General features: G+C 38.6%; 2 protein-coding genes across 2 annotated transcripts in view; one reads left to right on the top strand and one right to left on the bottom strand.

The window, feature by feature from the left end:
* Positions 1 to 3,484: 3,484 nt before the first annotated feature.
* On the bottom strand, positions 3,485 to 7,981 carry LOC134679861 (large ribosomal subunit protein eL19). The gene is made up of 5 exons (XM_063538773.1): positions 7,868 to 7,981; positions 7,566 to 7,672; positions 6,414 to 6,577; positions 5,163 to 5,353; positions 3,485 to 3,627 (listed from the first exon to the last, which is right to left on the bottom strand). Exons 1-5 carry the CDS (start codon positions 7,870 to 7,872, stop codon positions 3,492 to 3,494), a joined length of 603 nt encoding a protein of 200 aa, XP_063394843.1. The 5' UTR covers positions 7,873 to 7,981; the 3' UTR covers positions 3,485 to 3,491.
* Positions 7,982 to 8,781: 800 nt separating this feature from the next.
* Positions 8,782 to 10,354, top strand: part of LOC134679865 (probable peroxisomal acyl-coenzyme A oxidase 1) — a 35,146-nt gene continuing 33,573 nt past the window's right edge. Inside the window, exon 1 of the mRNA XM_063538778.1 lies at positions 8,782 to 9,256. Within this exon, the coding sequence (XP_063394848.1) occupies positions 9,130 to 9,256 (127 nt within the window). The 5' untranslated portion in view covers positions 8,782 to 9,129. The remainder of the gene's footprint in view (positions 9,257 to 10,354) is intronic.

Below are 10,354 nucleotides of genomic sequence, written 5' to 3'. Positions count from 1 at the left end.
GTGGACACTGCAAGTCTCCTTAACGAGGCATATATTATACTAGCTACGAACGAGCTGTAACTATAAATGTATAGGTATGACTGTAAATAGTGTCAATGAACAGGTCAGGGCCGGGCAAATTGCGTCTTCTGTGCAGTGTTGGGTTTTTTCATGGCAGTTGTTGGTTAAAATTATAGTGTTATAGAATTTAGTATTTAAAAAATATGCGTTTTTATATATTCATTAAACGTGGGTAGTTCTGCCTAAGAGCGTGACTCTTTTTGGTACCTAATCTATATATATAAATGCATAAGTGTCCTGACTGACTGACTGACTGACTGATTCATCAACGCAGAGCCGAAACTACAAAAGCCAGAAAGATGAAATTTGCACACCAGATTGCATTTATAAAGTGTACAAGAGATAAGAAGCGATTTTGTGAAATTCAACCCCTAAGGGGGTTAAAAAGGGGATGAAAGTTTGTATGGGGTTAAAGTTTTCTTTTAAGCTAGGAATTTGAAACTTCGTAAAATGATATATTATTAAAATACAAGAAAACTAATTTCAGCGTTTTTGAAAATTCATCCCCTAAGGTGGTGAAAAAGGGGTTGAAAGTTTGTATGGATATCAAAAAAAATTTCAAGTGGTGGACTTGAATCTTTGTATTTAGGGATATTATTAGAAGACAGGAAAAGTAATTTCAGCGTTTTGTAAAATTCATCCCCTAACAGGGTTAAAAAGGGGTTGAAAATTTTAATCCATTACAAATGCTTTGAAACTTCGTAGAAAGGCATAATAGCCGATTACAAAAAAACTGATTGCAACGTTTTTGGAAATTCAACCCCTAAGGGGGTTAAAAAGGGGATGAAAGTTCGTCTTCGGGTGCAAATTTTATTTTAAGTTAGGAACTTGAAACTTTGTAAAAAAGTATCAAATTTAAATACAAGAAAACTAATTTCAGCGTTTTAGAAAATGCATCCCCCAAGGTGGTGAAAAGGGGGTTGAAAGTTTGTATGGATATCAAAAAAATTTTCGAGCGCGGGACTTGAATCTTTGTATTTGGGGATAGTATTAGAAGTAGTGTCCGACCGAAACATGTTTTTTTGCCGAAACCGAAACCGAAACCGAATGTTCGGCTTTGGCTCTAGTTTCGGCCGAAACCGAAACTTTTGTAGACTTGTTAAAATCGTTGAAAAAATGTCATAAAACCCCTTTTATACACATATTATTGGGCTATCAACACCCAATATCCTTGATATTGATGTTACTTAAGCAGTTTTTTAAGAAAATTACTAGAGTTGCAATGCGTATGCTATCAAAATCATTGCAGAATTTTCTTGGTCTAACTCTATTCATTCACCAGTCAAGTTAACATGTAGATACAGGGTCAGCCAAAAAACCAACCAAAAACGCGAGCGCGAAATTTGATGTTGACAATATCGCAAGGCCGGGTACTAATCTTCACCTGGGCCTAAAAGTCCGAAGTGCTCCAGTGAGGCAAACTTTCATGCGAAGTCAAAGCCGTGCTTCAGGCTTCAGGATAAGTAGTTGAGCACAGACTCCAATCAATGTCCATTGTATTAAAAAGCGAGACCGCAGGCCGAGCATGGCGCAGCGAGGCCAAAGGCTAAGCTGAAGTAGAGGACATGTGGAACACAAACCAATAGTAAATTGAGGTAAAATCACTCATTCACTCCGAAACAATTAGACAGTGTGCGCGTTATAGGTATTGAAAGCCTCTTAAGACTGCGTCGACCGTCCAGTGGCGCCCTCATTAGTGGAATTGTGTTTCATAATAAACCAATTAATTTCTGTACCTATACATGAATCAGTATAATATGTAGTTATTAATATTGTTGTCCTACTTATTCCCCAACTTTTGGTCTTATTCCGAAGTACCATTTCGTAAGTTTCGTCCCGGCCGAAAGGTTCGGCCGTTTTTTGGCCGAAACCGAAACTACAGCCGAAACATGATTTTTTGGCCGAAACTGGCCGAAACCGAAACCGAACCTTCGGTCGGACACTAATTAGAAGACAATAAAAGTAATTTCAGCGTTTTGTAATATTCATCCTCTAACAGGGTTAAAAAGGGGATGAAAGTTTGTATGGGGTTAAAGTTTTCTTTTGAGCTAGGAATTTGAAACTTCGTTAAAAGATATATTATTAAAATACAAGAAAACTAATTCAAGCATTTTTGAGATCAGATATTTTGTGAGTGCGGAACTTGAATCTTTGTATAAGGGCATAGGTACCTACCTATTAATATGAGAATACAAGAAAAGTAATTTCATCTACCAACATCAAAATCCACTTGACTTAAAACTTCATACAACTTGCTAAAAAAGAAAAGTACTTTATTTCAACATTGCTTGGATATGAAAATTATAGGTACTAAAGATGTAAAATGTTGAAGATAAGATTCCACGCGGACGAAGTCGCGGGCAACAGCTAGTATGAGTAATAAGTGCATTTATTTTATTACTTCTATTTATTAATAAGTGTTTTAATAGTCAAGCAAAAGAAAAATTCCAAAATTGAACTACGAACTCTGAGTGGTTCGAAAATGGAATCTGAGCCCTGAGCGTGGAGACTGTTTCAAGGCACGAGTTGAACAACGAAACTTTGCCACCGAGTGTAACAATATTTTTGACCACACCAACGTAACGAAAATACTAATGTAAAACATTACAAAACAAATCCAAATGAACGCTATTAAATATTTACTTATACTTACTTACTTTGTTGGCGCGGTGACCCAAAATGAGTCTTGGCCTCCAACACAAGAGCACGCCACTTTGATCGGTCCAGAGCGGTATCCCGCCAGCTTTCGCCGACGCCGAGCTCACGGAGATCTGCCTCCACTCTATCTGCCCAACGGTATTTAGGACGACCAACAGGACGGCGCCCAGTTGATCGACCCAGGTAGGCTCTTTTGGCTGCCCGATCTTCACCCATCCTTTCGAGATGGCCAAGCCAGCGGAGACGATGCGCTTTGGTCTCACCTATTATGTTCGGCTCGGCTATTAGGTATTCTATTTCTATTAAATATTTATCATTTAAAATTATATACGTCAATTCTACCAGCCAAAATGAGGAAACAACTCAAAATATGCATCTAATTACTTTGCCACTCATGTGGCTAAAATGCAACGTCCTCAATCCTCATCAGTTTTTGAAGAATACTTTTACGAGCGGGTGTGATGAAAATGTATTTTCTTCCTTTCTTCTACGTCTTACTGGACAAGGTTTTAATAATACTGACTGCAGGGGATGGTCGGAGCGTCAGTTGCGAAATGAGTGCAGTGGCGGATTTGCCCTAAGGCCCAGCCCTAGGCCGGCAAGATATTAGAGGCGGCAAATTGATAACAAGAAATAACTCAAAATGTAGTCAATATGATGCCGAGAAAGGGGTGGCTACAGGGCCAGGGCGGCAAAGACTGCAAATCCGCCACTGAATGAGTGTCAATAAAACACAAAATTTGTATATTTTTTTATTAATTAACCCCCCCCGTTTACTTCTTGGCGGTGACGGCGGCCTCGTCCTCCCTGGCGAAGGTCTGGAGGAGTTCCTCCTTCTTGGCGGCGATGCGCTCCTCGCGCCGCTTGCGCGCCTCCTTCACCTTGTTGCGGCGGGCCTCCGCCTGGTCGCTGTTAACAACATTATACAAATTAGTCATTTGTAGGCTTGTGTCGATCATGAACGAAGAACGGTTAAGAATGAGGTCCCATAGAGGACCGAAAGGAACTAAATCTTTTTGCATGCTCTTAATCGGTCTTTAGTTCAATGGGATTGGTGAGCGCTTGACATGAGTGAAACAGAATTGCCGCGCGAAGCAATCCGGTCTTTGCAATGAAGACAAGCCTATGACGAAAACGTATGCACGCGTCTAAATGAAGGTTATTGTCTACACAGATCGCACTGCTTTGTGCCTGGCTTGTCCTGGCAGTATCTTAATGAGGCAGCTAATTAATTATCATTTGTGTGGACGCAGCTAACATGTTACTACTACGACTTCAGGCGAAGTATCGCCTGACATCGAAGCAGTCATCTGTCTCGTTGTGCCTGGGTATTACGGGATATTGGTCTCCAAGATAAAGTCTAAAACCTTTAACAATAGTAAATATACTAAGTTGTTGCTAAAAACATTTATAGGATTAAGGATAATGGCCTTTGCACCCTTAAGGTTAGAAAGTTTCTTAAAAAAATTGTGATTTATTAGGATCTTAACCCTTTGAAATGCTATCCTATCGTGTGCGTCATCGACTAATTGTGAACCTTGTCCGAATGCAATGCACAAAGGTTAACCCTTTTCCAGGCCGTAGTAATCTACAAGGTTTTCCCGAAAAATCCAAATATATTCCAATTAATCCAGCTTAGATGATTCATTTGAAGACAAGTAAAATTTCCCGGAAGTGCAATCTAATTTGAATCTTAATCGGAATGCTCTAAAGTTGCAATTCTAGTGGCGCGTATGTGGTCGATAAATCGTACTATGCCTGGAAAAGGGTTAAGTGACCAGATTTTATAGGATTTCAATTCACCAAACATGCATTTTTTTGGTAGTTATACGCCATTCCGTCATGGGTAACACTGGCTATAAGCAAAATAAACAATCCACCTGTGACTTACCAAGATTACTCTCAACATTTTTGTAAATGCTAGAAAGTGAACTATTGGTGGTAACTTAACTTTATATCCTCTAGCCGCCCAGAGACCTATAAAAAGGTCTCTTGTTCCATTCTAATTTGAATTTTGTGTTGACCAAATTAAAATTTCATTTTGCTTGGCAAAGTTTGACGTATGGGCGGCTAGAGGATATTATAAGATTTATAAGTTAACAACAATAAACAGTTGAATCACCAAAATTAACACATTCATTGCCACCCAGCCAAACAAGACGTCCGCGCCAGGCCACAACAATTTCGTCATGAAAACAGTCCTCAAAGTAGACCCAAGATGCGTTGGGACAACGACATCAAAAGGACTGCGGAGAAGAAGTGGCTCCCGGTTGCACAAGACCGTGACGAATGTCGTAAAATGAAAGAAGCCTACACCCGAAGGGTAGAAAAAGGCTAAAGAGAGAGAAAGCAGTAGTACCACAATCCCGACTATGGGAACGAAATCATAAAATACCCAATAGCCGGGTTTTCGGCACTAAATGTGTTAATTAATTATGTCTCACCTAAGCATCTTGGTCCTAGCCTTCTCAGCCTTCTTCCTGTGGATGTACTCCATCAGCACACGCTTGTTTTTGAACACATTACCCTTCGCCTTCATGTACAGGGCGTGGTACAGGTGCCTGTCGATCTTCTTGGCCGTTCTGTACTTGAGCAGCAGCTTACGGAGCACACGCTGCCTTTGGACCCAGAGTTCCTGGAAGGAAATATTAGTTTTAGATGTAGAGAATGATCTATATCTTGTTTTAATTTAACTGGTTTTGTAACTATGATGATGTGAATAAATGTATTTTCTTTCTTTCTTTTTTTTTATAAATTCTCATCATTTTAATAAACATAAAACTAAACTAAAGCTCTCTTAATATATGGGAACTAAATTATAGCTACAATTATCTCCTATTCCGCTGGCGATTGGTAGTGTGCCCACAAGACTGTCCACGATTTTTCATTGGATGGTAATGCCAATGTGCTGAGAGGGAGAACGAGCCAGCCCTGCGGTCACCAGTGGAATGGATTAGGAGATATTTATTTTTTAGCACTTTCTTAGTATCCTAAAGGAGCCCTAGATTTCTAGAGTTCTAGATGATGGCAACACTGGCAACCTGCAGGACTTGGCAGACAATTTTTACAAAAGTGACTGCTGTGTGATTTTGCCAGAGGGGAACCTTAGCCTTGGTTTGGTTAGGTTTCCTCAGTCTGGTGCTGGCATATACTAGGAATCCTCTAGACCGAGTCACAGAATAAGTAATAGTATTATCATACAGAACGGACACGCACCGCCCCGCCCCGACTCGGATTACCTCGCCCCGCAACTGAGTTCTGACGGACTCCTGACGTACGCTCAGTTCGGCTAGCGACGCCGCGACGCGATGACGCAACGTTCAAAATGCCGGTGTATTGTGCGATGTACGGGTAGTACGGATACGGTCGACGTCGGCCATAGAATTGTAGACGCCGACGCTCGAAAGACGCCAGATGTGGGGGGGCCCTAACATGGAGTAAAATTACCGTATGCGTGGCAGAGGATGTAGCGCCACTATGCTCAGTCTGGAGAATGTTTTGTCTGTGGTTGCTGGAGATGTAATGATAAATATGTAAAAGTATTCATATGATCACCCTGAGACCTCAATAATTGATTTTGTTCTTCATTATTGTAAGTAATGCAAGTTTCTATTCCCAAATTAGTCCTAAGTCTAGGAAAACAAGATGCAGGAAATTCTCACGAAGATCATGCAAGAGAATAAAAATATTCTTACCTTTTGTGGCATCCTAGCGTTGGCTGTACCTCTTCTCTTACCGAAGCCGCAGTGACGGCCCTTCCTGCGGGCCTCTGTGTTCTTGCGGACGCGCGCACGCGAATGTACGGCTACGGGCTTCTTGATGACCAGACCATCCTTGATCATCTTACGGATGTTCTGTCCTGAAAGTTAAGTTCATATTTTAAGTTTAAATCTTCTCGGGGCAGGGGTGTACGATAGGAGCCGGTATAGGTTTATTTGACATCCATAATTCATAATTGAATAAACTATTTTTTATCTTTTTATCTTTATCATCAAGCTTTGTGACCAGTGCCAGGTTAAACAACAGACAAATTAACCTTTTCACCGCCGTTGTCTTTAAAGTACATTTCATGCCTCATACACCACGACTTGATATTTTATGTGGGTTGTTTAGATGCAATTTGTGGTTTGGCATTGAAGACACTTTATTACTTCATTGACATGGTAGCGAAAAGGTTGAGCAGCCATTAAAGGTCTTAGGTAGGTATTCCGCCTGTCCAATTTCTTTGTACAATGTGTATTTGCATTTCAGATTTTGCTTAGTGAGATTAAGACGAGAGACCATAGACCAAGGACCTTGGCACATAGACCAAGGAATTGGAAAGTGGAACACCAACTTTAGGGGCACCCAAAACTCACAAATAAATCAAACTAGATCAAAATCTAGGAAAATCTATTGATTTTAGCATGAATATGTAGCTAAAAATCCTTAAATTAATTAGGTTAGATTAATACTGATTACCTACGTATTTCAACACTAGCATTAGCATCTAGTAGTGAAGTAGGTACCTATACAGATGCCTAGTAAAGCTCAAATGTCCAAATCTAGAAAATATTTCAGTTACTAAAGCATTAGAACTATGTAATGATACATTACTACTGTATATATAATTATAGTTTTACTGAGAAAAATAGAATACTAAAGGTATGTTTAGTGTACCTTAACCTAAAATATTGTATGTAACATTTGTGGGTAAACATACTTTTTGGACATATTTTGCTATTTTTTACCAAAACTTAGCTTGTCGGACAAAAGATTGTATTTTTCAACATCAATATTTTACTATGCATAGATTATTATACGGAAAAGCGTGCACTTTCGAAATGATTTTGACAAGGCATACTTACTGGAGTTGGTGTTAGCGATTTCATTGATCTCGTTGGGATCTAACCACACCTTCTTTTTACCACATCTCATAACAGAGGCTGCAAGCCTCTTCTGCAGCTTTAAGGAACTGAAAATAAAGAAAACTCATATGAGACCACATGGCACCCAGGTAGGCCGATAACGACCAAGTTCAAACACGGTCCACACATTCCCCTACAACACGAAAACACATTAATCTGATAGTAAACAACTTAAATAATCCATTGGTCTTCTTAATTTTTCCATATTTCAATGATTTTCCTATTTTTTCTTCGGAACTAACCTCATCTTGACGGAGTGAGATCCAACGCATACAAGAAAGAAATATGGCGTGCACGTCCCCTAGTGATGTGCTCTACAATCGATAAACTATTCCGATTTTTGTAATCGATTGTAACTAAAACATTTTTATTGTAATATTGATTAATAATGTTCCTTCTTGATGTTTAATAATACTAATAATGGATTGAAATGTTAAATTTCATATTATTTATACACAAGGCCCTATTCGCCCAAACGTTTATGTGGTATCTCTTTCCTTAATATGACAAACGAAGATGATGCAGCTTTCCAACCATAGAAGGTAGCATCCTATAGAAGTGGTATACGCGTGCCTCCGCGAGGGACAAAACATACGCAATGCGACAATATTAAAAACACGTTTTAACATACCTGACAACATACCAAAAACAATCCACGTAATTCGGTCGGGTTATTTGTTGCCCACCATTAACCGTACAACATTTTTGGTGGGGAACAAACAAAAAGTGAGACTGTGACAAGGACAAGCAATAATACCGCTTTCTCTGCTACTCCTACTGAAAGTTCCATAAGTGCATCTCGTTCAGTCGTTTGGCCCCTCCCTCGTGTCATCACTATATTATTGTATGTACCTCTATGTTTCCATTTCCAACACTATACCAGTTGACTAAACCGATTATGGATACATCATTCATTTTGTTCGAAATCAAACCGGAAATCGAATTGTAAAATATACTGCACGTCCCTTTACGGTTGCATATGGCAACATTATTCTAACTGTCAAATAGCTGTCATGTCATGACGTCACGTTACGTCACTTCTTGCTTGGAATGATGAGTGAATGTGAAAAAGTTGAGATTTTGTTTATATATATTTATTAAATGTTAAAAATTAAAACAATAAATATTTCTGATTTATATACTAATGCGGATCAATACAAATAAAACAATTGTTTAGTGGACAATGTTGTAAAGTTCATGTACTATACTTAATTGTAGTGATAAATAGCAGCGCCCGATTACCCATCAAGTCAAATAAGTTATGTTAACTTCCTATTGTTATCGAACAAATCTCAGATAATTCAGTTTAGCGTAGTTTATCAGGACGATAATTTTAAATCCTGTTCACGTAATCAGAACCGCAATTCTGTACAAACCACAAACTTGTTTTCTCTCATCTGGACAAAAGTTGTGAATTTCGTCACTTGAGTTAATTGTTGATTGGGCAGTTTCCGTGGGTCCTCTCACCGCGACAGACGTGCCGTCGGTCGCAGTTTCAGTAATAATGACGGAAGCAACGAAAGTGAATCCAGATCTCCAAAGAGAAAGGGATAACTGCACATTTAATGTAACAGAATTGACAAACTTGATTGATGGAGGTGCACAGAAAACTGAGGAGAGGAGGAAAAGAGGTAATTGCTTTTGTATCTCTGGAGATAGTCATTAAGTTAAACAAGTCAGTTATTATTGCTGCATGATGCTTAGACTCATAAATCTCATAATTGTATTGTAAAACTTAAGTTAGTTACAGGGTCACAATGTGTTCATATTATAGCTGGGTTTATTACAATGTAAACATGTTTTTACATCCATTATTTTATTGCCTACTTCTAGGAGAGGCCTTTGCCCAGCAGTGGGACACTCAAATAGGCTAGGAAAAAAAATGTTAACACACAACAAGCCAAATATTTTACATTAACAAACTTATTTTTTATTGAATGAAAGCACAAATTATACATAGCATTGTACATGTTATGATAACTGTTAATTTAGAATATTTAGTAACAGCCGTTAACACTTTTAATTTATAATTAAAACCAGCTCCGTTGAGACACACATTCTGCTTAATAATAATCCTTTAATTCAGATAGTAAATTTCATATTTTCTAAAGTTCTTGCATATTTTATTCCTGTCTGTGTGCCACTTATTGGCAAAAAGCCTCCTCCAACCTTCTCCGTTCCTCTCTATCCTTAGCAACTCTCGTCCATGTGGTTCCTGCTGTGGCTTTGATGTCGTCCACCCATCTTCTATATGGTCTACCTCTTTTCCTTTTCTTATGGCCTGTGAACCAGTTCATTATCGATTTCGACCATTTTTCTTTGCCTCTAATTGTATGTCCCAACCATTTCCATTTTAACTTTTTTATTGTTTGTGGGACATCTTTTGTTTTGGTGAGCTTCTTTATGGATTCTATTATTATTTTATCTGATACCCAGCATACTTCTTTCCATGGAGTTTTGGCAAGTTTCTAGCTTTCTAATGTGTGTTTTAGTGAGAGAGACAATCTGCATTTGTAGTTCAACAGTTATTTGTAAATAATACCTGTTCTCTTAACCACTTTATTCTGTATGCGTCAATACAAAAGTATAGTGTCAATTTTTTAAGGAGTCCGCTGAAAGTTCCCAACTTTCTAAATAACATTTGAGCATTAAAATTCTAACTATTCATAATACATACAGTTGAATACAAGATGAACTGTAAAAAGCCTACTCTTTAAACAAAATTGTTG

The sequence above is a fragment of the Cydia fagiglandana genome, chromosome 3 (genome assembly GCF_963556715.1).
Source record: "Cydia fagiglandana chromosome 3, ilCydFagi1.1, whole genome shotgun sequence".
Classification (NCBI taxonomy): domain Eukaryota; kingdom Metazoa; phylum Arthropoda; class Insecta; order Lepidoptera; family Tortricidae; genus Cydia; species Cydia fagiglandana.
This window is presented reverse-complemented; position numbering and strand designations above follow the sequence as displayed.

What these genes read in the sequence shown, in the direction of transcription:
- LOC134679861 (XM_063538773.1), bottom strand. An exon ending in AATCGCTAACACCAACTCCA is followed by an intron (nt 6,578 to 7,565) that starts GTAAGTATGCCT and finishes CTTAACTTTCAG; the next exon opens with GACAGAACATCCGTAAGATG. An exon ending in ACGCTAGGATGCCACAAAAG is followed by an intron (nt 5,354 to 6,413) that starts GTAAGAATATTT and finishes ATTTCCTTCCAG; the next exon opens with GAACTCTGGGTCCAAAGGCA.